Genomic DNA, 27,043 nt, shown 5'->3' with positions numbered 1-27,043 from the left:
CTAGTTCCAACCCCCCTGCCATGGGCAGGGACACCCCACACTAGATCAGCCTGCCCAGAGCCTCAGCCAGCCTGGGCTTAAACACCTCCAGGGACAAGGCCCCAACCACCTCCCTGGACAACCCATTCCAGGGCTTCACCACTCTCATGGGGAAGAACTTCCTCCTCCCCTCCAGCCTCAATCTCCCCACCTCCAGCTTCATTCCATCCCCCCTAGTCCTATCACTGCCTGAGATCCTGAGCAGTCCCTCCCCAGCCTTCCTGTAGCCCCCTTCAGATCCTGAAAGGCCACAATGAGGTCACCTGGGAGCCTTCTCTTCTCCAGACTGAACAGCCCCAACTCCTTCAGTCAGTCCTCACAGGAGAGGTGCTCCAGCCCTCTGCTCATCCTTGTGGCCCTTTCAACACTTCCAGGACTGGAGACTCTAAGGCTCCTTTGGACAATCTGCTCCAGTGCCTCACCACCCTCAGGGGCAGGAATTGCTTCCTAATGTCCAATCTAAATCCAGCTTCTTCCAGCCTGAAGCCATCAGCCCTCATCCTGTCACTCCCAGCCCTGGTCAAAAGTCCCTCCCCAGCTCTCCTGTAGCCCCCTTCAGGAGTTGGAAGGCTGCTGGAGCTTTCTCTTCTCCAGGCTGGGCAGCCCCCCTGGTTATGCACAGCTAAGCAGCAATGTTTTGTGCTCTGATCCACAGCTCTGATTCACCTGAGCCTGGGGGCAGTTTTTCCTCTCTTTTCCTTTTTCCCACTGGCAACATTTGTCTGTTTGCTTTTAAAATCACTAGCCCTTAGCAAAGCCACTTTGATGAGAAGGGCTGAGAAGACAGGAGCAGAGTGTTTCCAGAGCCAAAGGCAAAGGGGCAGAACCAGGGCAAGTGGGGGCACTTGTTGGAGCATTGAACCAGCATTTGTCATTGGGAAAGTGGAGCAGCAGGGCCCTGGGAAATCCATTCTGTCCAGAAGAGGTCTGCAGGGTGTTGACAGCTCCTGCTTTCACCACTCCAGGACAGGTCAGCTCCCTGAGGTTCAGAACCTTGTGAACTACACTGCCAAGTCCGGGGTGTCCCTGGGAGCCTGCCGCCGAGCCCAGAGCCTCCAACCACTGCTGCTGAAGGACTTCAGGCATCAGCCCAGGGTTAAGATGCTCAAGGTAGGCTTCCTACTGTCATCTGCACTCCATATTACCATAGAAGCATAGGATTGTTCTGGTTGGGAGAGCCCTCTGAGATCATCCAGTCCAACCAGCAGCCCATCTCCACCATGGCCACCAAACCCTGGCCCCAAGTTCCATGGCCACAGCTCTGGAACACCTCCAGGGATGGGGACTCCACCACCTCCCTGGGCTGCCTCTGCCAAGCCCTGACCCCTGCTGCAGCAAAGACATTTTGCCTCCTCTCCAACCTAAGCCTCCCCTGGCACAACTCCAGGCCATTTCCTCTCCTTCTATCACCTGAGCCTAGGGAGCAGAGCCCAACCCCCAGCTGCCTGCAGCCTCCTCTCAGGGAGCTGCAGAGAGCAATGAGGTCTCCCTCAGCCTCCTCTTCTCCACACTCAACACCCCCAGCTCCCTCAGCTGCTCAGCCTTGGAATTGCCACCAGGGCTGTGTCTGTTTGTAGAACTGAGATTCAGGAGTAATTATTTTCCTTCCCTCTCCCACCTGAAGCAAGTTCTTTCAGTGCTGAAGTTCCATGCTACATCCCAGGGTGAGAACAGCTTCTCTGCCACTTGGAGAAGGCTGTTCCTGCCTCAGGAACTCATCAATCTGTAGACTGAAATGTTGGGGGGGTTCATAGAATCAAGAAGGTTGGAAAAGACCTCAGAGATCATCAAGTCCAACCTGTCACCCAACACCTCCTGACAACTAAACCATGGCTCCAAGTGCCACATCCAATCCCCTCTTGAACACCTCCAGGGATGGGGACTCCACCACCTCCCTGGGCAGCACATCCCAATGGCTAACAACTCTCTCAGGGAAGAACTTTCTCCTCACCTCCAGCCTAAACCTCCCCTGGCACAGCTTCAGACTGTGTCCTCTTGTTCTGCTGCTGGCTGCCTGGCAGAAGAGACCAACCCCCACCTGGCTACAACCTCCCTGCAGGGAGTTGGAGAGAGCAAGAAGGTCTCCCCTGAGCCTCCTCTTCTCCAGGCTAAGCAACCCCAGCTCCCTCAGCCTCTCCTCACAGGGCTGTGCTCCAGACCCCTCCCCAGCTTTCTTGCCCTTCTCTGGACACCTTCAAGTCTCTCAATGTCCTTCTTAAACTGAGGGGCCCAGAACTGGACACAGGACTCAAGGTGTGGCCTCAGCAGTGCTGAGCACAGGGCACAAGGACTTCCCTGCTCCTGCTGGCCACACTCTTCCTAATGCAGGCCAGGATGCCCTTGGCCTTCCTGGCTGCCTGGGCACACTGCTGGCTCATGTTCAGCTGCTGTCACCCAGCACCCCCAGGTCCCTCTCTCTTTGGCAGCTCTCAGCCACTCTGACCCCAGCCTGCAGCACTGCCTGGGGTTGCTGTGGCCAAAGTGCAGCCCCTGGCACTTGGACTTGTTGAATGCCATCCTGTTGGCCTCTGCCCATCTGTCCAGCCTGGCAAGGTCCCTCTGCAGAGCCCTTCTGCCCTCTAACTGACCAACATCTGCTCCCAGCTTGGTGTCAGCTGCATGTGCTTGCCCAGTGAATGTTTCCATTCTGTCCTACAGGATGAAAATTCCCTTGAGTATTTGAAAGCTGCTCATCTGCAACCCCAGCCAAGGTCCTCTTCACCAGCCCAGCTCAACATCAGCAGCAGTGAAGCACAGCAATTTGGAATCACCCCAAACAGCTCCATAGCCTACATGTTTCCTCCAGCTGCAGCTACAGACAGGTAATGCAAATGTTCATGGAATCAGAGCATTGGTTTGCTTGGAGAAGGACCTTTAAGGTCATCTGAAGTCCATGGACCTGAGCAAAGCCTTCCACACTGTCCCAGCACATCCTGGTCTCCAGGCTGGTGACACATGGGTGTGATGGGTGACCACTGGATGGATACAGAACTGGCTTGATGGCTGCACCCAAAGAGTGGCTGTCCATGGCTCCATGGCCCAGGGGAGGCCAGGGACAAGCAGAGTCCCTCAGGGATCAGCCCTGGCACCAGGCTTGTTCAACATCCCTGTGGGTGCCATGGACAGTGGCACTGAGTGCACCCTCAGCAGGTTTGCTGCTGACACCAAGCTGTGTGGTGCAGCAGACAGCTGGAGGGAAGGGATCCATCCAGAGGGACCTGGACAGGCTGCAGAGCTGGGCACAAGCCAACCTCAGGAGGTTCAACAAGAGCAATGGCAGGGTCCTGCAGCTGGGTGGAGGCAATCCCAGGCCCAAATGCAGGCTGGGCAGGGACTGGCTGGAAAGCAGCCCTGAGGAGAGAGCCTTGGGGGTGCTGGGGGAGGAGAAGCTCCCCAGGAGCTCTCAGTGTGCACTTGCAGCCCAGAAAGCCAACCAGAGCCTGGGCTGCAGCAGGAGAAGTGTGGCCAGCAGGGCAAGGGAGGTGATTCTCCCCCTCTGCTCAGCTCTGGGGAGACCCCACCTGGAGTCCTGCCTCCAGTTCTGGAGCCTCTATGACAAGAGGGATGTGGAGGTGCTGGAAGGTGTCCAGAGCAGGGCCAGGAGGATGAGCAGAGGGCTGGAGCACCTCTCCTGTGAGGACAGACTGAAGGAGTTGGGGCTGTTCAGGCTGGAGAAGAGAAGGCTCCCAGGTGACCTCATTGTGGCCTTCCAGGATCTGAAGGGGGCTCCAGGAAGGCTGGGGAGGGACTGCTCAGGATCTCAGGCAGTGCTAGGACTAGGGGGAATGGAATGAAGCTGGAGGTGGGGAGATTCAGGCTGGAGGTGGGGAGGAAGTTCTTCCCCATGAGAGTGGTGAAGGCCTGGAATGGGTTGTCCAGGGAGGTGGTTGGGGCCCTGTCCCTGGAGGTGTTTAAGGCCAGGCTGGATGAGGCTCTGGCCAGGCTGATCTAGTGTGGGGTGTCCCTGCCCATGGCAGAGCAGTCCTGCCAACATTGCCCAAGCTGACTTGGCTGTGGTGGGCAAGGACAGTGCATACTGATGCCAGGTGCTGAGCCTGGCTCTGTCAGCACCCAGCCACCTTCCCAAGTGCAGACCCTGGGCAACACTGCACCCAAAAGCTCTTCTGTCTTTCACAATGGACTTCACTGCAAGTGCCACAGAATGGGTTGGGTTGGAAGGGACCTTAAAGCTCATCCAGTTCCAACCCCCTGCCATGGGCAGGGACACCTCCCACCAGCACAGCTTGCTCAAGGCCTCATCCAGCCTGGCCTGGAACACCTCCAGGGAGGAGGCAGCCACAGCCTCCCTGGGCAGCCTGTGCCAGAGTCTCACCACCCTCACTGTCAAGAATTTCTTCCTGATCTCCATTCTCAATCTCCTCTCTTCCAGCTTTGATTCATGGTCCCTCATCCTGTCACTCCCAGCCCTTGTCACAAGTCCCTCCCCAGCTCTCCTGCAGCTCCTTCAGGTACTGGAAGGCTGCTCTGAGGTCTCCCTGGAACCTTATCTTCCCCAGGCTGAACAGCCCCAACTCTCTCAGCCTGTCCCCACAGGGGAGGTTCTGCAGCCTCTGATCATCTTTGTGGACCCCCTCCTGCAGCTCCAGGCCCTTGTGCTGGGGCAGCAGGACTGGATGGATTTCTCTTTAGTGGAGAACAGAAATAATCCAGCTAAGAGCCCAGGCTCTGTCTGTTCTAATGGAGCAAATCTAGAAATGGGGAGATTGAGATTGGCTGCGAGGAAGAAGTTGTTGCCCATGAGGGTGGTGAGAGCCTGGCACAGGCTGCCCAGGGAGGTGGTGGAAGCCTCCTGCCTGGAGGTGTTTGCAGCCAGGCTGGATGTGGCTGTGAGCAGCCTGCTGTAGTGTGAGGTGTCCCTGCCCATGGCAGGGGGGTTGGGACTGGCTGAGCCTTGAGGTGCCTTCCAAGGCTGAGTTCTGTGATGCTCTGCTCACACCCAGCCAGAGAGCTCAGGCTCTGCACAGCCCTGCTGATGGAGCTCTGTGATGTTCTGCTCAGGCTCTGCACAGCCCTGCTGATGGAGCTCTGTGATGCTCTGCTCAGGCTCTGCACAGCCCTGCTGATGGAGCTCTGTGATGCTCTGCACAGCCCTGCTGATGGAGCTCTGTGATGCTCTGCACAGCCCTGCTGATGGAGCTCTGTGATGCTCTGCACAGCCCTGCTGATGGAGCTCTGTGATGCTCTGCACAGCCCTGCTGATGGAGCTCTGTGATGCTCTGCACAGCTCTGCTGATGGAGCTCTGTGATGCTCTGCTCAGGCTCTGCACAGCCCTGCTGATGGAGCTCTGTGATGCTCTGCACAGCCCTGCTGATGGAGCTCTGTGATGCTCTGCACAGCCCTGCTGATGGAGCTCTGGGATGCTCTGCACAGCCCTGCTGATGGAGCTCTGTGATTCCTCCTCAGGCTGCACCTCTCTGTCGACGTCCGGACTCGAGCCTCTAGAGGATCAATCATTTTCATCGAGGGGGCGTCTGAGGCCTCCCCCTTGGCTCTCTACATCTCAAAAGGACGTTTTGTCTTGTCCCTGGGCTCCGGAGGCGAGCAGCTGAAGATGAGGAGCAGTGCTAAGCACAACGACGGGCGCTGGCACACTGTGAGTACTGCGGCTGGGGGCCGCCGGTGGGGCCACAGCCTGCGGCCAGCAGGGGCAGCAAACCGAATTTGTCTGCCGTGAGGGCTTGGATTTTGGTCACCTGAAGTTCATTCTGATGCCCACCAGTTTATGTGGTTCACAGGTAGCTGTTTGGAGAGGCCTTGGAGAAGCTGAAGCCCCCAGCATGTTGTTTTCAGTTTGAATGCCTCAGCAATGTGCTCCTCAAGGGAATGAACACCCCAAGGGCTCTCACTGGCCTCAGGGCTTTGCATCCACAGAGTCCCAGCATGGAAGGGTCATCCAGTCCAATCCCCCTGCCAAAGCAGGGGCACCCAGAGCAGGTTGCCATGGATCACAACCATCAGATGGGTTTGGAACCTCTCCAGAGAAGGAGGCTCCACAACCTCCCCAGAGCTCCAGCACACTCACCCCAAAGAACTTCTTCCTCCTGAGCAGATGGAGCCTCCTAGGCTCCAGTTTGTGACCACTGCCCCTTGTCCTGTCCCTGGGCACCATTTGGAGAGCAGTGAAGGGCAAAAGAGCCTGGGGGTCCTAGAGGATGGAAGGTTGACCATGAGCCAGCAATGTGCTCCTGTGGCCAAGAAGGCCAAGGGCATCCTGGGCTGGATTAGAAGGGCTGTGGGGAGTAGGTCAGAGAGATTCTCCTGCTCCTCTACCCTGCCCTGCTGAGGCCACAGCTGGAATCTTGTGTCCAGCTCTGGGCCCCTCAGGTCAAGAAGGACCTCAGGGAACTGCTGAGAGAGTCCAGCACAGAGCCACAGAGATGCTGCAGGCAGTGGAAGATCTTCCTCCTGAGGAGAGCCTGAGGGAGCTGAGGGCTCTGGAGCTTGGAGAGGAGGAGCCTGAGGGTGAGCTCCTTGCTGTTGCTAAAGCTGTGCAGGGTGATGCCCAGAGGCTGGAGCCAGGCTCTGCTGGGGGATGCCCAATGCCAGCACAAGGGGCAGTGGTGGAAGCTGAGGCAGAGGAAGTGCCATGGAAACAGGAGGAAGGATTTTTTCCCTGTGAGGATGACAGAGCCCTGGAGCAGGCTGCCCAGGGGGGTTGTGGAGTCTCCCTCTCTGGAGATATTCAACCCCCACCTGGCTGTGTTCCTGTGTGAGCTGCCCTGGGTGATGCTGCTCTGGCAGGGGTTGGACTGGGTGAGCTCTGGAGGTCCCTTCCAGCCCCTCACATCCTGTGACTCTGTGAAAAGAGCCTGGCCCCATGCTCTTGCCCCCACCCTTTTCTGCCCAGCCCTGAGCTGAGCCCATGCCTACCAGAAGCACTCTGAGCTGTGTGCCCCTCAAGGTGCTGCTCAGCCTGGCCGGGAGGAGCCTTCGCCTCGTGGTGGATGGGCTGCGGGCCCAGCATGGGAGACTGCCACCAGCCTCTGCCCTCAGCTTCAAGCCCCCAGTCTACGTGGGAGGGCTGCCATGGCTGCAGAAACAGGTAAATGACTGCCACATCCCCCCCATGCTGTGCTCAGGGCACTTTGTGAGCCAGCCCTGCCCTGCTGAACAGCTCTGGGGATGTTCCCAAGCCCTGGGTGAGCATCACCTGGGACTGCTGGTAGCAACACGAGCCAGCAGTGTGCCCAGGGGGCCAAGGAGACCAAGGGCATCCTGGCCTGCATCAGGAAGAGTGTGGCCAGCAGGAGCAGGGAAGTCCTTGTGCTCTGTGCTCAGCACTGCTGAGGCCACACCTTGAGTCCTGTGTCCAGTTCTGGGCCCCTCAGGTTAGGAAAGACACTGAGCTGCTGGGAGGTGTCCAGAGAAGGGCAAGAAAGCTGGGGAGGGGTCTGGAGCACAGCCCTGTGAGGAGAGGCTGAGGGAGCTGGGGTTGCTTAGCCTGGAGAAGAGGAGGCTCAGGGGAGACCTTCTTGCTCTCTCCAACTCCCTGAAGGGAGGTTGGAGCCAGGTGGGGGTTGGTCTCTTCTCCCAGGCAAGCAGCAGCAGAACAAGAGGACACAGTCTCAAGCTGTGCCAGGGGAGGTTGAGGCTGGGTGTTAGGAAGAAGTTCTTCCTAGCAAGAGAGATTTGGCCATTGGGATGTGCTGCCCAGGGAGGTGGTGGAGTCACTGTCCCAGGAGGTGTTCAAGAGGGGATTGGATGTGGCACTTGGTGCCATGGTTTAGTTGTCAGGAGGTGTTGGGTGACAGCTGGGACTTGATGATCTTTGAGGTCTCTTCCAACCTTGGTGATTGTATGATTCATCCCAGCTGTCTTTGCTCACCTGCTCACACAGCTCTCAGCAGGACCTGCACTTCCAGCATGTGCTGATGAGAAGCTGAGGACAGCCATGGGCTGGTTTTATTTCTCCTCTTTATAAAGTAGAAAAAGAGCAAAGACTTTTGGAAGAAGAAGAGAAGTGCAGAAGGGGCTGGGTGAGACCTTAGAGCAGCCTTCCAGTACTTAACAGGGGCACAGGAGAGCTGAGGAGGGACTTGTGACAAGGGCTGGGAGTGACAGGGTGAGAGACAATGGATTGAAGGTGAGAGAGGGGAGATTGAGACTGGAGAGTAGGAAGAAATTCTTCACAGTGAGGGTGGTGAGACTCTGGCACAGGCTGCCCAGGGAGCCTGTGGCTGCCTCCTCCCTGGAGGTGTTCAAGGCCAGGCTGGATGAGGCCTTGAGCAAGCTGTGCTGGGTTGGAACTTGATGAGCTTTGAGGTCCCTCCCAGCCCAACCCATTCTGTGGATTCCAGGCACACCCTCTGCCCACAGAACATTTCCCTCCATGGACTAGGCAACAAGCTGGAGAGGGACAAAGGCATCCCCTGCTTGGGAAGGTAGAGCTGGATTTGAAGGTGGAATGTGTGTGGCTCCTGCTGTGCTAAAGTTGGGCATGTTCTAAAGTTAGATTTGGCTACAGAACCTCTCAGGAAGGGAAAGCTGAGCCTGGGCTGTCCCAGCTCTGGGTCCATTGCTCTTGGTGACACCTCCCTGGGAGCTTCTGCTCTGCAAGCAGGAGTTGGGTTACCTCCAAACCAGCTCTTGCTCTGCTGCTCTGAGCTGGTTGAAACAGATGTTGCAATACACAGACTGAGTGCCAGGCTGGAAGGGACCCCAGGGACCATCTGCTCCAACCCCTCCAGCTCACAGCAGAGCTGAAAGGAGCTGGCCCAGCCCCCTGCCAAGCTGAGCCTTCCAACTGCCCCATGGAGGGGACTCCCCTGCTGCCCCTGGGAGATGATTCCAGTGTCTGACTGCTCTCAGGGGCAAACATTTTCTCCTGCAGTCCCATGGGAATGTCCCCAGCAGTGCCTTGGCCCCATCCCCCCTTGTCTTTCCCATGGGGCTCCTTGGACACAGGGAGTCTCCATCCTCCTGGCAGCCTCCCTTTAGCTGCTGCTCCATGGTGATGAGGTCTGCCCTGAGCCTTCTCTTCTGCAGGCTGAACACACTCAGCTCTCAGCCTTGCCTCACACAGCAGGGCTGCCAGGCCTCTGAGCACTCTCCTGGCCCTTCTCTGGACACTTTCCAGCCTGCCCACAGCTTTTCTGTACAGCAGGGACCAAACCTGCAGGCAGTGCTCCAGGTGTGTGCTGCCCAGCACTGAGCAGAGTGGGACAATGACTTTGTGATCTCTGCAGGTGATGCCCTTGCTGCTGCAGCTCAGCATCCTGTTGGCTTTCTCTGCTGCTGCAGCACACTCTGCACTCATGCTGAGCTGCTTGTCCACCAAGACCCCCAGGTCCCTTTCCACAGGGCTGCTCTCCAGCCAGGTGGATCCCAGTCTGAGCTGCACTGCTGGGTTAGGTATTCCTGGGTGCAAGCCCGGCCTCTTGTCCCTGCTGAACGTCCTGAGGCTCACACAGAGCAGGGTGTTTGTTTCATAGCATCATAGTATCAGTCAGGGTTGGAAGGGACCACAAGGATCATCCAGTTCCAACCCCCCTGCCATGGGCAGGGACACCCCACACTAGATCAGGCTGCCCAGAGCCTCATCCAGCCTGGGCTTAAACACCTCCAGGGACAGGGCCCCAACCACCTCCCAGCACAACCCATTCCAGGGCTTCACCACTCTCATGGGGAAGAACTTCCTCCTCCCCTTCAGCCTCAATCTCCCCACCTCCAGCTTCATTCCATTCCCCCTAGTCCTATCACTGCCTGAGATCCTGAGCAGTCCCTCCCCAGCCTTCCTGGAGCCCCCTTCAGATCCTGGAAGGCCACAATGAGGTCACCTGGGAGCCTTCTCTTCTCCAGCCTGAACAGCCCCAACTCCTTCAGCCTCTCCTCACAGGAGAGGTGCTCCAGCCCTCTGCTCATCCTCCTGGCCCTGCTCTGGACACCTTCCAGCACCTCCAGATCCCTCTTGGCATAGGGGCTCCAGAACTGGAGGCAGGACTCCAGGTGGGGTCTCCCCAGAGCTGAGCAGAGGGGGAGAATCACCTCCCTTGCCCTGCTGGCCACACTTCTCCTGCTGCAGCCCAGGCTCTGCTTGGCTTTCTGGGCTGCAAGTGCACACTGAGAGCTCCTGCTGAGCTTCTCCTCCCCCAGCACCCCCATGGCTCTCTCCTCAGGGCTGCTTTCCAGCCAGTCCCTGCCCAGCCTGCATTTGGGCCTGGGGTTGCCTCCACCCAGCTGCAGGACCCTGCACTTGGTCTTGTTGAACCTCCTGAGGTTGGCTTGTGCCCAGCTCTGCAGCCTGTCCAGCTCCCTCTGGATGGATCCCTTCCCTCCAGCTGTCTGCTGCACCACACAGCTTGGTGTCAGCAGCAAACCTGCTGAGGGTGCACTCAGTGCCACTGTCCCTGGCACCCACAGGGGTGTTGAACAAGCCTGGTGCCAGGACTGATCCCTGAGGGACTCTGCTTGTCCCTGGCCTCCCCTGGGCCATGGAGCCATGGACAGCCACTCTGTTGGGTGCAGCCATCAAGCCAGTTCTGTATCCATCCAGTGGTCACCCATCACACCCATGTGTCACCAGCCTGGAGACCAGGATGTGGTGGGACAGTGTGGAAGGCTGTGCTCAGCTCCAGTTCAGTGCAGGATGGGCTGCTGGGTGGACACTTCCATACTCTCCCCTGTATCAGAGGTGGGGTTTGGGTGCCTTCAGTGCCAGCTGCCCTTCTGCAGCCCAGCAGTCCCCAAGCACCCCTGGACACCCTTGCCAAGGTAATGGCTGCTGTGCTGCTGTCTTCATGCCTTGAAATCTGCTTCCAGAACATACCAACAAAGAGTTTCAAGGGCTGCCTGAAGAATCTGAAGATGAATGGAGAAGTCTTGAGGGCACCCCAGCAAAACCAGGATGTCCTTCCATGTCTGGATGTTGCCATGGAGCCAGGGATTTATTTCTTCGATGAAGGAGGATACATCACCCTTGGTAAGCTGTGTGGAGAGGATGAGCCAGTCAGCCTGAGCTCAGTGCCAGGGAAAGTGATGGAGCAGATTATCCTGGGGGCAATAACTGCACCTGAAGGGTGGCCAAGGGCTTAGGTCCAGCCTGCATGGATTTAGGAAGGGCAGGTCCTGCCTGACCAGCCTGATCTCCTTCCATGCCCAGGTGACTGCCTGGTGGATGTGGGGCAGGCTGTGGATGTGGTCTGCCTGGACCTCAGCAAGGCCTTTGACACCATCCCCCACAGCAAACTGCTGGCCAAGCTGTCAGCCCCTGGCTGGGACAGCAGCTCTCTGAGCTGGGTTAGGAACTGGCTGGAGGCTGAGCCCAGAGAGTGGTGGTGAATGGTGCCACAGCCAGCTGGCAGCCAGGCACCAGTGGTGTGCCCCAGGGAGCAGTGCTGGGCCCTGGGCTCTTTAACATCTTCACTGATGATCTGGATGAGGGCATTGAGTCCATCAGCAGTAAATTTGCAGATGACAGCAAGCTGGGAGCAGATGTTGGGCAGTTAGAGGGCTGAAGGGCTCTGCAGAGGGACCTTGCCAGGCTGGACAGATGGGCAGAGGCCAACAGGATGGCATTCAACAAGTCCAAGTGCCAGGGGCTGCACTTTGGCCACAGCAACCCCAGGCAGAGCTACAGGCTGGGGGCAGAGTGGCTGAGAGCAGCCAGGCAGAGAGGAACCTGGGGGTGCTGATTGACAGCTGCCTGAACAGGAGGCAGCAGTGTGCCCAGGGGGCCAAGAAGGCCAAGGGCATCCTGGCCTGCATCAGGAAGAGTGTGGCCAGCAGGAGCAGGGAAGTCCTTGTGCCCTGTGCTCAGCACTGCTGAGGCCACACCTTGAGTCCTGTGTCCAGCTCTGGGCTCCTCAGTTTAAGAAGGACATTGAGAGACTTGAAGGTGTCCAGAGAAGGGCAAGAAAGCTGGGGAGGGGTCTGGAGCACAGCCCTGTGAGGAGAGGCTGAGGGAGCTGGGGTTGCTTAGCCTGGAGAAGAGGAGGCTCAGGGAAGACCTCATTGCTCTCTCCAACTCCCTGAAGGGAGGTTGTAGCCAGGTGGGGGTTGGTCTCTTCTCCCAGGCAAGCAGCACCAGAACAAGAGGACTCAGTCTCAGGCTGTGCCAGGGGAGGTTCAGGCTGGAGGTGAGGAGAAAGTTCTTCCCTGAGAGAGTTGTTGGCCATTGGGATGTGCTGCCCAGGGAGGTGGTGGAGTCCCCATCCCTGGAGGTGTTCCAGAGGGGATTGGATGTGGCACTTGGTGCCATGGTTTAGTCATGAGGTCTGTGGTGACAGGTTGGACTTGGTGATCCTTGAGGTCCCTTCCAACCTTAGTTACACTGTGGTACTGTGAGGGTGTGTGGAATTGTCTCTTAAGTGTCCTGTTGTAGGTGTTCCTGTTATCTCCCATGATCATTCCTCTCCCCATTGTCCAATTCTCCACAGGCCACCTGCTCCTGGGCTTGGATTTCAGGGTGGTGTTCAGCATCAGGCCAAGGAGTGCAGCAGGGACCCTCCTGCATGCTGGGAGCAAGCAAGGCAGCTACCTGACTGTGTACATGGAAGGAGGGAAGGTAAGAGCAGGCTGTGCTTCCCTGGTTGCTGCATTGCCCTCCTTCAGCCAGGGGAGCTCTGACCCTGAGCTCTGGGCTCCAGTGTTACAACATCTGTCTAGAGGGCCCCTGCTGGCCACCTTCCTGGGAGCTGCTCAAAGCCACCTCCTGGGAATGTGAACATCTAACCTGGCAGCTTTCCTCCCTCTGGCCAGCAGCAGAGCACAGTTTGAAGCCTCTCAAGCTTCTGAGCCTTTGTAAAATGCCACTGGGCAGAGCCTGCAGAAGCCTCTGGCTGATTCCCACTCCTGCAGCAGTCACCATGGGGCTGTGCTGGTGCAGCTCCATCACCATGGCTGATGCAGAGCCTGAGCCATCTGGCTGGCTGTGAGCAGAGCATCACAGGGCTGGAAGGGACCTCAAGGCTCAGCCAGTCCCAACCCCCTGCCATGGGCAGGGACACCTCACACCACAGCAGGTTGCTCACAGCCACATCCAGCCTGGCTGCAAACACCTCCAGGCAGGAGGCTTCCACCACCTCCCTGGGCAACCTGTGCCAGGCTCTCACCACCCTCATGGGCAACAACTTCTTCCTCACAGCCAATCTCAATCTCCCCACTTCAAATTTTGCTCCATCCCCCCCAGTCCTATCCCTCCCTGACACCCTCAAAAGTCCCTCCCCAGCTTTCTTGGAGCCCCCTGCAGATCCTGGAAGGCCACAATGAGGTCTCCTGGGAGCCTTCTCCTCTGCAGCCTGCACAACCCCAACTCTCTCAGGCTGTTTCCAGGGCAGAGCAGCTCCAGCCCTCTGCTCCTCCTCCTGGCCCTTCTCTGGACACCTTCCAGCCCCTCCAGATCCTTCCTGGCACAGAGGCTCCAGAGCTGGCCCCAGAGCTGCAGCTGTGGTCTCAGCAGAGTGGAGCAGAGGGGCAGAATCCCCTCCCTGGCCCTGCTGGCCACACTTCTCTTGCTGCAGCCCAGGATGGGATTTGCTCACATCTTCTACCCTAGCTGCTGGCTGTGGCCTGGTGCTGGTCGTCACCACTGCTGCTCTGTTGTGATGTAGCAGCTTCAGAATGTGAATCTTAGGCTACAAAACTGTTGTGGCTGCTGCTGGACAAACATCAAACAGAAAGACACCAGTGCTCCACTGCAGCTGCTGTCTCATGGCACAGCTTAAACCAGCATGAGTCTGCCCAGCTTCAGAAAGCTCTCCCTCTCCCTCTCCCTCTCCCTCTCCCTCTCCCTCTCCCTCTCCCTCTCCCTCTCCCTCTCCCTCTCCCTCTCCCTCTCCCTCTCCCTCTCCCTCTCCCTCTCCCTCTCCCTCTCCCTCTCCCTCTCCCTCTCCCTCTCCCTCTCCCTCTCCCTCTCCCTCTCCCTCTCCCTCTCCCTCTCCCTCTCCCTCTCCCTCTCCCTCTCCCTCTCCCTCTCCCTCTCCCTCTCCCTCTCCCTCTCCCCCGATTAGGGAACTTGGCTTTATTGTTCTTCTGTTAGCCACCAGTTAGTTTCTCCCAGCACACTAAAGTGGCTGAAGACTGGAGAAGAGGAGGCTGAGGGAGACCTCATTGCTCTCTGCAGCTCCCTGAGAGGAGGCTTCAGTGAGCTGGGGGTTGGGCTCTGCTCCCTAGGCTCCGGTGATAGAAGGAGAGGAAATGGCCTGGAGTTGTGCCAGGGGAGGGTTGGGTTGGAGAGAAGGAAAAGTTCCTTTGCTGCCAGAGTGGTCAGGGCTTGGCAGAGGCTGCCCAGGGAGGTGGTGGAGTCCCCATGCCTGGAGGTGTTGCAGAGAGCTGTGGCCATGGCCCTTGGGCCCAGGGTTTGGTGGCCATGGTGGGGTTGGGCTGATGTTGGACTGGAGGATCACAGAGAAAAGGCTGAGGTCTCATTAATGTTTGTAAAGATCTGAGGGCTGGGTGCCAAGAAGAAGAGGCCAGGCTCTTGTTAGTGGTGCCCAGGGATAGGACAAGGAGCAGCAGGTACAAGCTGCAACCCAAGAGGTTCCTCCTCAACATGAGGAGAAACTTCTTAGCTGTGAGAGTCCCAGAGCCCTGGAGCAGGCTGCCCAGGGAGGTGGTGGAGTCCCCATCCCTGGAGGTGTTGTAGAGAGCTGTGGCCATGGCCCTTGGGGCCAGGTTTGGGTGGCCATGGTGGGGTTGGGTTGTTGGTTGAAGATTATAGAGGTCTTGTCCAACTGAAGCAGCTCCATGATTCTTTATCATCTCCTGGGATTCCATTAGGGAAACTTAGCTCCCCCTTGGAGAGGATAGCTTCTGTGTTACCTGTCCCATGAGTGTCACTCTTACCCTGGCTGAGGCTCAGCCATCCCCAGCTCAGTTAGTTGCTTACAGGCCTGTGGTTTCCTGCTGCTCTTAGGGCTTTTTGCCACCTTAAATTCAAAGGTGACTTCTTTTCCCCAGGTCACTGTGGCTGGAAACTATGGTGCTGGGGAATTCCAGACATCAGTGACACCTGAGCAGCCTCTGACTGATGGCCACTGGCATCCTATTGCAGGTATGTGGGGTCCTACCAGGCCTGAGCTTTGCAGCTCCAGGGGTTTAATTAATCCCTTCCCTGCTCTTCATCCTGGGAACAACCTGGAGGCCCAGCAGGTGTCTCCTGTTCCTTGCAGGGTTTATACAGGATGGGGGCCCCAGAGGGAGCTGGCTGTGTCCATCTGCATGAAATCTCCTTCCTCCCATCAGTTCACTGTCAAGGCTGTTGAAAATCAGAGCCATGTGCAGCTGGCTCTCCCTGGGGCTGGGCCACAGCACTCATTCTCCTCCTTCTTTGCAGTCTCTCAGCAGGAGGATGTGGTGCAGCTGGAGGTGGGCACCCAGAGCAACTCCACCACTGGGCCTCCACCATCTCATCCTGCCAGTGTGCAGCAGCCACTCTACTTTGGCAAAAGCCCAGGTAACCACAGAGTGCCTGAGTGCCAGGGGGGAAGGGACCCCAGGGACCACCTGCTCCAACCTCTGCAGCTCACAGCAGAGCTGAAAGGAGCTGGCCCAGCACCCTGCCAAGCTGAGCCTTCCAACTGCCCCATGGAGGGGACTCCCCTGCTGCCCCTGGGAGATGATTCCACTCTCTGACTGCTCTCAGGGGCAAACATTTTCTCCTGCAGTCCCATGGGAATGTCCCCAGCAGTGCCTTGTCCCCATCCCCCCTTGTCTTTCCCATGGGGCTCCTTGGACACAGGGAGTCTCCATCCCCCTGGCAGCCTCCCTTAGTACTTCTTAATTCCCCATGTATCTAACTGGCTTCTCCTCCTTTCCCAAACAAAGGTCCCATTCATGTGTGGAGTCCTAGAGCATATACTTAAGCTTCCCAAACAATGCAAGAGGCTGCCCAGGGAGGTGGTTGAGTCCTCATCCTTGGAAGTGGTCAGAAGATGCAGAGTTGTGGTGCTGAGCTTCATGGCTTAGCACCAAACTGGCAGAGAAGGGTTGGGCTCAATGATCTGAAAGTCCTTTTCCATCCCAAACAGTTCTGTGGTTCTGTCACTCCCCCTCTTTTGAGAGTTTTCATAGTATCATAGCATTAGTCAGGGCTGGAAGGGACCACAAGGATCATCTAGTTCCAACCCCCCTGCCATGGGCAGGGACACCCCACACTAGATCAGCCTGGCCAGAGCCTCATCCAGCCTGGGCTTAAACACCTCCAGGGACAGGGCCCCAACCACCTCCCTGGACAACCCATTCCAGGGCTTCACCACTCTCATGGGGAAGAACTTCCTCCTCCCCTCCAGCCTCAATCTCCCCACCTCCAGCTTCATTCCATTCCCCCTAGTCCTATCACTGCCTGAGATCCTGAGCAGTCCCTCCCCAGCCTTCTTGGAGCCCCCTTCAGATCCTGGAAGGCCACAATGAGGTCACCTGGGAGCCTTCTCTTCTCCAGACTGAACAGCCCCAACTCCTTCAGTCTGTCCTCACAGGAGAGGTGCTCCAGCCCTCTGCTCATCCTCCTGGCCCTGCTCTGGACACCTTCCAGCCCCTCCACATCCCTCTTGTCATAGGGGCTCCAGAACTGGAGGCAGGACTCCAGGTGGGGTCTCCCCAGAGCTGAGCAGAGGGGGAGAATCACCTCCCTTGCCCTGCTGGCCACACTTCTCCTGCTGCAGCCCAGGCTCTGATTGGCTTTCTGGGCTGCAAGTGCACACTGAGAGCTCCTGGTGAGCTTCTCCTCCCCCAGCACCCCCAAGGCTCTCTCCTCAGGGCTGCTTTCCAGCCAGTCCCTGCCCAGCCTGCACTTGTGCCTGGGGTTGCCTCCACCCAGCTGCAGGACCCTGCCCTTGCTCTTGTTGAACCTCCTGAGGTTGGCTTGTGCCCAGCTCTGCAGCCTGTCCAGGTCCCTCTGGATGGATCCCTTCCCTCCAGCTGTCTGCTGCACCACACAGCTTGGTGTCAGCAGCAACCCTGCTGAGGCTGCACTCAGTGCCACTGTCCATGGCACCCACAGGGATGTTGAACAAGCCTGGTGCCAGGACTGATCCCTGAGGGCCTCTGCTTGTCCCTGGCCTCCCCTGGGCCATGGAGCCATGGACAGCCACTCTGTGGGTGCAGCCATCAAGCCAGTCCTGTGTCCATCTGGTGGTGCAGTAATTTCTTTGCCACACTGAGTGCTCTCCCAGGAGCTGCTCCATGACTAACCTGCTCTCTCTGCCTTGCTCCCTGCAGCAGCTGTGGACAGCCTGTGGCCTCCCTCTCCGGCTCCCTTTTCCGGCTGCCTTCGCCACCTTCGCCTCAACGACAGAACTCTCACCCCCAGCAGGCTCTCAGAGGCTCATGGTGCAGTGAGCCTGCAGGGGTGCCCAGCAGAGTGACTTTGCTTGCACACACACACACACCACTGGGGTCTGCTGAGGTGCTGTGTGAACCCCAGGGGCCCTTTGGCTGCTGGCTGAGCGAGCTGGTGAGCGAGGGCAGCCCCTGGGTGCGGATGGTGCCAGAGCAGGTGGAAAGCCTTTGCTCTGACAAGTTCCCTCTCCCATCTTACTGATTCTCAAAGGTAATCCACTGTGCAGAAAATGGCATTGTGCAGACCCTGCTGGGCCCAGTCCTGCCCTCCTCCAGCCCAGCACAAGCCTGAGTCCCCCCTGAGTCTTCCTTTCAGAGGCTTAACCTTAGTGCTGCTCACGGGGAGAGCAAATTTGATCCTCCAAGACAGAGAATTGGATACAGGTCTAAATGGAGGGGGGGTTGGGGTTGATGTTTGTACAGCAGTGTGCACTGATGGGCAAAGTGATAATAGCAATCAATAATTCACTGTATAAATGGAGTTTGAAGCACTTGAAGGAGTGAAACTCTGGGAGTCTGCTGCAGTCTTGGGCCCAAAGACATGCAGTGTGCTCTGCATCCAACCTGCCCCCTCCTCCCTGGGTGCCCTAACCTGGGCCTTCTCCTTTGTGCTTTTTGCAGGCTGCTGAATCCTCTAACTCTGGGGGGAGGGAATAAAGATTTGCCTGAATAAGCAGCAGCCTCTCAGCTCTGCTTAGCAGGGTTTGGTTACATAAAAACCTCAGAGGAAGAGCCACTTGCATGTCATCTGCAGAGCCACAAAGACTTCTGCACAGGCCCTGTCCTTCCCCTGGTGAAACGGAGGCAGCTTGGATCAGGAAGAGCAGCTGCACCTCTGTGCTTCTCTCTGGGGAGGAGCAGCTGAGGGACCTGGTGGTGTTTAACCTGGAGAAGAGGAGGCTGAGGGAGACCTCATTGCTCTCTGCAGCTCCCTGAGAGGAGGCTGCAGTGAGCTGGGGGTTGGGCTCTGCTTCCTAGGCTCAGGTGATAGAAGGAGAGGAAATGGCCTGGAGTTGTGCCAGGGGAGGGTTGGGTTGGGGATGAGGCAAAATGTCTTTGCTGCAGGAGTGGTCAGGGCTTGGCAGAGGCTGCCCAGGGAGGTGGTGGAGTCCCCATCCCTGGAGGTGTTCCAGAGAGCTGTGGCCATGGCCCTTGGGGCCAGGTTTGGTGGCCATGGTGGGGTTGGGTTGGACTGGATGATCCCAGAGGGCTTTTCCAGCTGGAAACTCATCTGTGAGTCCATGGCTTGAGGTGAGGAGAAAGATCTTCCCAGCAAGAGAGATTGGCCCTTGGGATGTGCTGCCCAGGGAGGTGGTGGAGTCCCCATCCCTGGAGGTGTTCAAGAGGGGATTGGATGTGGCACTTGGTGCCATGGTTTAGTTGGTCATGGGTGACAGGTTGGACTTGATGATCTCTGAGGTCTTTTCCAACCTTCTTGACTCTATGCTTCCATGGGTTTGCACACTCTCAGCTGCAAGCCAGCAGACACAGTATGGTATGAACAGGAGGTCACAGCCTGGCTTCATGGCTGGGGAGGATCTCCAACCTGGCAGAGAACATTGGTCATGCTCAGGGCTTTCATAGTATCATAGTATCAGTCAGGGTTGGAAGGGACCACAAGGATCAGCCAGTTCCAACCCCCCTGCCATGGGCAGGGACACCCCACACTAGATCAGCCTGCCCAGAGCCTCATCCAGCCTGGCCTTAAACACCTCCAGGGACAGGGCCCCAACCACCTCCCTGCACAACCCATTCCAGGGCTTCACCACTCTCCTGGGGAAGAACTTCCTCCTCCCCTCCAGCCTCAATCTCCCCACCTCCAGCTTCATTCCATTCCCCCTAGTCCTAGCACTGCCTGAGATCCTGAGCAGTCCCTCCCCAGCCTTCTTGGAGCCCCCTTCAGATCCTGGAAGGCCACAATGAGGTCACCTGGGAGCCTTCTCTTCTCCAGACTGAACAACCCCAACTCCTTCAGTCTGTCCTCACAGGAGAGGTGCTCCAGCCCTCTGCTCATCCTCCTGGCCCTGCTCTGGACACCTTCCAGCCCCTCCAGATCAAATTCTTCCTCCTCAGAGCATCTTCACTGCAGCCCTGGCAATGCCCAACCTGTGCAGCTGTGAGATGTCTGGGCCAGGACCAAGGAGGTTCCTGCTGCTGCCTTGCAGGCTTGATGCCTTCAGTGAAGCTAGGACACTGCTAGGACACTGCTGTGGCACTGCCTCCTTCAACCTAAAGTGGTTCCTTCTGCCAGGGACATCCATTTAGTCTATTTTTGGAACAGGTTTGCAGAAGCCTGGACCTCTGTGCCCTACATTTCCTTACATCACCAGGGAGAGATGCAGAAGTGTTATAAAGGAGGAAACCACAAAGTGAAGGGTAAGAGGCAAACAGCATGGCTGGGGCTCATCACAAAGCCACAGTGCTCTGAGAGCCTTTGCTGGAAGTCCAGAAGCTGCAGGCTGTTTTCTGAGGGGCAGAAAGGAAGCAGAGGGGAGGAAAAATACCCCAAAGAATTCACAGAGGGCTCCAGAAGAGGCAAAGCTGCTAGCAGGAGGGGGAGCTGCAATGAAATGGCTCACAGGTGACTCCAAAGAAGTGGTGACAGAGCCAGAGGAAGTTAACTCTCTCTGCTCACTCTGCTGCTGACAGACTGGAAGGTCACACAGCATCCCAGAGTGCAGGCTGGAAGGGACCCCAGGGAGCACCTGCAGCTCACAGCAGAGCTGAAAGGAGCTGGCCCAGCCCCCTGCCAAGCTGAGCCTTCCAACTGCCCCATGGAGGGGACTCCCCTGCTGCCCTTGGGAGATGATTCCACTCTCTGACTGCTCTCAGGGGCAAACATTTTCTCCTGCAGTCCCATGGGAATGTCCCCAGCAGTGCCTTGTCCCCATCCCCCCTTGTCTTTCCCATGGGGCTCCTTGGACACAGGGAGTCTCCATCCTCCTGGCAGCCTCCCTTTAGCTGCTGCTCCACGGTGATGAGGTCTGCCCTGAGCCTTCTCTTCTGCAGGCTGAACACACTCAGCTCTCAGCTCTGACATGAGAGCTCCTCAGGGACACAAGCACAGACTGGCAGGCTCAGACACAGGAAGATTTCAGTCTGATTTGGAAACTTTTGTTGTTAGACACAGGAGTTGCAGTTCCATTTAGAAGCAGTGCCAAGGGAAGATATTTTCCTGTACACAGACAGAGGCTCTTCTCTACAGCACAGGGAATAGAACAGAATCCTGTGATGCTGTGCTTACAGCAGGTAATTAAGCACATCTCTGCCTGCAGCTGCAGGCAGCAATTAGTCAGGGGCTGGCTTCTCCTCAGCCCTGCCTGCCCTGCTCCCTCAGGGGTTCCTCACACACATCTCCAAGAGGCACTGAGCATTGGGCTCCTTTCCTGTTGTGAAGACACTTGTGCAGCTGAGCTGAAGCCCTTCACTATAGCCTTGAGTGGGAAGAACTGCCCCTGAGGGATCAGTTCCTATGAGAAACTGCCCTCTGCATCAGACATGGTGCAAGTGACCCAGATCTGAACACCCCTGCCTGCAGCCCAGCTGGGTTGGGCTGGGAGCAGGTTTGCTTCTTACTTGCTCCTCTCAGATCTGAGGACACTGAGCTCTGGAGAATGGTTTAAGGCTGCTGCTCTTTCTCCTGTGGCTGACCCTTGGCTCTCTGCAGTTGCCCAAGGCAAGTGCTGGCTTCTCTGGTCCCCCCAGGCCTGTGTAAGACATCTTATGAAATCTTCTCCTGAGCAGTAAATCCACACATCCTGTGCCTGTCCCTGCCCAGGTATCACAGGATCACCAAGCTTGGAAGAGACCTCAAAGATCACCAAGTCCAACCTGGCACCACAGACCTCATGGCTAAACCATGGCTCCAAGTGCCACATCCAATCCCCTCTTGAACACCTCCAGGGATGGGGACTCCACCACCTCCCTGGGCAGCACATCCCAATGGCTAACAACTCTGGGAAGAACTTTCTCCTCACCTCCAGCCTAAACCTCCCCTGGCACAGCTTGAGACTGGGCAGAGAGTCCCCTGGCAATGAAGCTGTAGGCAGCATTTTGGTGACTGGGGCAAGTGTCCTCACTTAGAATCATGCAGTGGGTTGGGTTGGAAGGAACCCATCCAGCTCCAACCCCCAGCCATGGGCAGGGACACCTCCCACCAGCCCAGGCTGCTCAAGGCCTCATCCAGCCTGGCCTTCAACACTTCCAGGCTTGGAGCCTCCACAGCTCCTCTGGGCAACCTCTTCCAGTGCCTCACTACCCTCCTGGGCAAGAATTGCTACCTGATGGCCAAGCTCAATCCAGCTTCTTCCACTCTGAAGCCATCCCCTCTCATCCTCTCACCCCATGGCTTTGACAAAAGTCCCTCCCCAGCTCTCCTGGAGCCCTCTTCACATACTGGAAGGCTGCACTAAGGTCTCCCCAGAGCCTTCTCCTCTCCAGAATGAACAACCACAACTCTGCCTTCACAGGAGAGGGTTTTCAGCCCCCTCTGATCATCTTTGTGGCCTCCTCTGGGCCTGCTCCAACGATTCCATGACCTTGTTGTGTGGGGAGCTCCAGAGCTGGACCCAGCCCTGCAGGTGAGGTCTCAGCAGAGCAGAGGAGCAGAATCCCCTTCCTCCACCTGCTGCCCACTCTGCTTTGGCATTCTCCTGCAGCAGTGCCAAGTTTTCTGGCCATACCAAGCAGAGGTTGCTCAGGGCTGAGCCAGGAGGCACAGTTTAGACTCACTTCCAAAGCACAACAAATTTCTGCTTGCTGAAGACCAAAGGCTGTATCACATAGTCCTAGATGTAAGCCTCTGGCATCACCTCTTCTAATTGATCTCTGTGCTCTCAGGGAGTGCAGCACAGAGGAGGCTTCTGCTAGGGCAGGCACAAGGCAGAGAAGAAAGGGCTGGAGAGTGATCAAAGGAAGCACTGTGCCTGGAGCAGGGATTGGACTCCAGGGAAGTGCTTCACAAGCCCAGCTCAGTGATTACTCCATGTGGCCCTTTGCATGTGCTCTGTGTAGAACCCTGCTGCCTTGTGGGGGGGAAATCTCAGACCCACACAACCATCCCTGCTGGAGCATCCCTCAGCATAGACTCCCAGAGTGCAGGCTGGAAGGGACCCCAGGGAGCACCTGCTCCAACCTCTGCAGCTGACAGCAGAGCTGAAAGGAGCTGGCCCAGCACCCTGCCAAGCTGAGCCTTCCAACTGCCCCATGGAGGGGACTCCCCTGCTGCCCCTGGGAGATGATTCCAGTCTCTGACTGCTCTCAGGGGCAAACATTTTCTCCTGCAGTCCCATGGGAATGTCCCCAGCAGTGCCTTGGCCCCATCCCCCCTTGTCTTCCCCATGGGGCTCCTTGGACACAGGGAGTCTCCATCCTCCTGGCAGCCTCCCTTTAGCTGCTGCTCCATGGTGATGAGGTCTGCCCTGAGCCTTCTCTTCTGCAGGCTGAACACACTCAGCTCTCAGCCTTGCCTCACACAGCAGGGCTGCCAGGCCTCTCAGCACTCTCCTGGCCCTTCTCTGGACACTTTCCAGCCTGCCCACATCTATTCTGCACAGCAGGGACCAAACCTGCAGGCAGTGCTCCAGGTGTGTGCTGCCCAGCACTGAGCAGAGTGGGACAATGACTTCTTGCTCTCTGCTGGTGATGCCCTTGCTGCTGCAGCTCAGCATCCTGTGGCACTCCAGCTGAGCCTTCAAACTCTCCCCTGGAGGGGATTCCACTGCTGCCCTTTCTGAAAACAGCAATCTGCTTTCTGTGTAAATAAAGTGATGCCTCCTGTGTCCCATGGGAAATGCTAATGGAAACTAGGGGATGGGGGTTGGGATTGTCCTGCACACACACACAAACCAACCCTGGCTGGCCCCAAGGAGCCTGTAATGCTGTCACATGCATCTGCATTTCAGGCATAGCTGTGCTAGTGGCAGCACATTCCACCACCAAATCCAGGCAAAAATGTTAAGGCCTCTGCCACTTGGGCAGGTGAACTTCTCCTCTCTGATGTGAGACCCACAGAAGGTTCAGCACCGTGTGGACCTGCTTGGTTTTATGCAAACAGAAAGGTTGTGTGCAGGTGAAACTCACCAGGCCCTCCCCAGCTCTCCTGGAGCCCCTTCAGCTACTGGAAGGCTGCTCTAAGTTCTCCCCAGAGCCTTCTCTTCTCCAGGCTGAACAGCCCCAACTCTCCCAGCCTGGCCCCATAAGGGAGGTTCTGCAGCCCTCTGATAGAATAGAATAGAATAGAATAGAATAGAATAGAATAGAATAGAATAGAATAGAATAGAATAGAATAGAATAGAATAGAATAGAATAGAATAGAATTAACCAGGTTGGAAGAGACCTTTGAGATCATCAAGTCCAACCTCTCACCCAGCACCATCTCATCAACTAAACCATGGCACCAAGTGCCTCATCCAGGCTCTTCCTAAACACCTCCAGGGATGGGGACTCCACCACCTCCCTGGGCAGCACATCCCAATGGCCAATCTCTCTTGCTGGGAAGAATTTCTTTCTCACCTCCAGCCTGAACCTCCCCTGGCACAGCTTGAGACTGTGTCCTCTTGTTCTGGTGCTGGGTGCCTGGGAGAAGAGACCAACCCCCACCTGGCTACAACCTCCCTTCAGGGAGTTGCAGAGAGCAATGAGGTCTCCCCTGAGCCTCCTCTTCTCCAGGCTGAGCAACCCCAGCTCCCTCAGCCTCTCCTCACAGGGTTTGTGCTATCATCTTCATGGCTTGATCATCTTCATGGCCTCCTCTGGAGCCTCTCCAGGTCCTTCTTGTGCTGGGGGCCCCAGAGCTGGAGGCTTCCAGCCCCTCCAGATCCTTCCTGGCACAGAGGCTCCAGAAGTGGACCCAGAGCTGCAGCTGTGGTCTCACCATGTGGCTCTACTTAGCTGCTCCCTGCAGCTCCTGCTGCAAGCTGAGTGTGTATCAATACCCCTGCTGCCTGAGTGCAGCCTTAAGGGAAGGTTTGAGCATGACTTGAAGGTTTCCACTCCAGGTTTCTCCCAGGAGCTGTGATGGCTTTCCTCACTAATGAGATGCTTCCTTCCAACAGTCCAAGCAGTGTGAGCAGCTGAAGAGTTCAGACCAAGGCTTCACAGATGAAAAGCCTGCTTCCAGAAATAAACCCTCTGATATCTGGGTAGCATCTGCCTCTCAAGATGGTTTTCAGGCTTTCTTCCTGCCTTATGCCATGTGCTGCATTTCATATGGCTGCTTTGCAAAGCCTCTTGCCATGCCTGTGTGTGCAAGCCTCAGAGGAGTGTGTTGTAAAGAAGAGAGCAGCATGGGCCAGGCTAAACTCCCAGAGGAGAAGGGGATCTGCCAGAGAGCAGCCCTGGGCAGAGGGACCTGGGAGTGCTGGTGGCTAACAAGTTCTGCATGGGACAGCAATGTGCCCTGGGGGCCAAGAAGGCCAATGGGGTCCTGGGGTGCAGCAGAGGAGTGTGGCCAGCAGAGCCAGGGAGGTTCCCCTCCCCCTCTGCTCTGCCCTGGGGAGACCTCACCTGGAGTATTGCATCCAGCTCTGGGCTCCCCAGCTCAGGAGGGACAGGGATCTGCTGGGGAGAGTCCAAGGGAGGGCTACAAGGATGCTGAAGGGACTGCAGCACTGCCTGGGGAGGAGAGGCTGAGAGCCCTGGGGGTGTTTCGTCTGGAGAAGACTGAGAGGGATCTGATCGATGTCTATCAATAGCTGAGGGCTGGGGGTCAGGAGGGAGGGGACAGGGAGAGGCTCTGCTCAGTTGCACCCTGGGACAGGACAAGGAGCAGTGGATGTAAGCTGCAGCACAGGAGGTTCCACCTCAACAGGAGGAGGAACTTCTTGACTGGGAGGGTCCCAGAGCCCTGGAGCAGGCTGCCCAGAGAGGTTGTGGAGTCTCCTTCTCTGGAGCCTTTCCAGCCCTGTCTGGATGTGTTCCTGTGTGACCTGTGATGGATTCTGTGTCCTGCTCTGGCAGGGGGTTGGACTGGATGATCTCCTGAGGTCCTTTCCAACCCCTGACATCCTCTGAGCCTGGGATCTTGGAGATTAATAAGTAAAACATTTTGCTTGGATTTCCTAATCACCACCCAATAGGATGGAGTCACACCCTGCTAGGCTACCAGGCAGTGATCCTTCCTTAGGCCCTGCAGTTGTACTCCCACCTACAAGCCTATCACTCCCTGACACCCTCAAAAGTCCCTCCCCAGCTTTCTTGGAGCCCTCTTCAGATACTGGGCAGACAAAAGATGGTCTCCTTGGAGCCTTCTCCTCTCCAGACTGCACAACCCCAACTGCCTCAGGCTGTCTCCAGAGCAGAGCAGCTCCAGCCCTCTGCTCCTCCTCCTGGCCCTTCTCTGGGCACCTTCCAGCCCCTCCAGATCCTTCCAGGCACAGAGGCTCCAGAACTGGACATAGCAAACATAAAATTGCCAGGGTTGGAAGGGAGCTCAAGGCTCAGCCAGTCCCTACCCCCTGCCATGGGCAGGGACACCTCACACCACAGTAGGTTGCTCACAGCCACATCCAGCCTGGCTGCAAACACCTCCAGGCAGGAGGCTTCCACCACCTCCCTGGGCAACCTCATGGGGAAGAACTTCTTCCTAAGGTCTAAACTAAATCTCTCCTCCTCTACCTTGGCTCCACTCCCCCCAGTCCTATCCCTCCCTGACACCCTCCAAAGTCCCTCCCCAGCTTTCTTGGAGCCCCCTGCAGATCCTGCAAGGCCACAATGAGGTCTCCTGGGAGCCTTCTCCTCTCCAGCCTGCACAACCCCAACTCTCTCAGGCTGTCTCCAGAGCAGAGCAGCTCCAGCCCTGCTCTCCCTGCTCTCAGGACAGGGAAAAGAAGAGGGACAAGAAATGCAGCTTTGAGTGCTGGAAGAGCAAACCTGACATCTCACAGGGCCAAAAGCAAACCTCTGTAGCTGAGCAGAGGCCATTCCATATTTGCAGCGACAGGCTGAGCAGTAAGCCAGTGCAAAATGCTTGAGGTGCTAAAAATAAAGCACACCTCATGCCAAGAGTCCCAAATGGGAGCAAAAATGAAGCACAAATGTTGCTGACAAGCAATCTTTAAATAATCTCCTTTCAGATGGCATTATGCAGCAAGCTGCTTGACACCTGTGAGAAAGGCTCTGCTGCTGCTCAGCTGGGAGAAGAAAAACAACCCTGCTGAGGCATGGTTCAAACTGCACTTCAAACTGCATCCCTCCAAGGAGCTTGCATTGCTTGAAGTTGCAAGGCTCTGGGGGAGCACTGGCACCAAGGGGCTTTGCTGAGGCTGATGTGCTTGCCCCAGGATATCTCTGGCCTTGCTGGCTACTCATTTCTCATGGTAAGCTTGAAGGGACAAAGGCACAACCTCAGGAGCCCCAGGACAGGGGAACCCCAGCAGCTGCTGAATACTGAACACAGGGTTGGAGAGATGGCCATGGGCATAGCATCACAGAGTGCTTTGGGTTGGAGGGGACCTCAAAACTCACCCTGCTCCAACCCCCTGCCATGGGCAGGGACACCTCCCACCAGCACAGCTTGCTCAAGGCCTCATCCAGCCTGACCTTGAACACCTCCAGGCAGGAGGCAGCCACAGCCTCCCTGGGCAGCCTGTGCCAGTGTCTCACCACCCCCACTCTAAAGAATTTCTTCCTCCTCTCCAGTCTCAATCTCCCCCCTTCCAGCTCAAAGCCATTGTTCCTCATCCTGTCACTCTCAGCCCTTGTCCCAAG

The 27,043-nt window shown here is 57.0% G+C and overlaps 1 protein-coding gene across 1 annotated transcript in view; it reads left to right on the top strand.

Moving 5' to 3' along the window:
* The window catches only part of LAMA3 (laminin subunit alpha 3), a 192,782-nt gene extending 175,421 nt beyond the window's left edge, over positions 1 to 17,361 (top strand). The window contains 9 exon segments of the mRNA XM_068165489.1: positions 1,005 to 1,149; positions 2,698 to 2,861; positions 5,465 to 5,654; positions 6,963 to 7,103; positions 10,820 to 10,979; positions 12,436 to 12,563; positions 14,957 to 15,050; positions 15,333 to 15,452; positions 17,216 to 17,361. Coding sequence (XP_068021590.1) covers positions 1,005 to 1,149; positions 2,698 to 2,861; positions 5,465 to 5,654; positions 6,963 to 7,103; positions 10,820 to 10,979; positions 12,436 to 12,563; positions 14,957 to 15,050; positions 15,333 to 15,452; positions 17,216 to 17,361 — 1,288 coding nt within the window.
* Positions 17,362 to 27,043: the final 9,682 nt, after the last annotated feature.

The sequence above is a fragment of the Melanerpes formicivorus genome, unplaced genomic scaffold, assembly GCF_026170545.1.
Source record: "Melanerpes formicivorus ecotype bairdi unplaced genomic scaffold, bMelFor1.0.p_v2 SCAF_89, whole genome shotgun sequence".
In the NCBI taxonomy this organism is placed as follows: Eukaryota; Metazoa; Chordata; class Aves; order Piciformes; family Picidae; genus Melanerpes; species Melanerpes formicivorus.
This window is presented reverse-complemented; position numbering and strand designations above follow the sequence as displayed.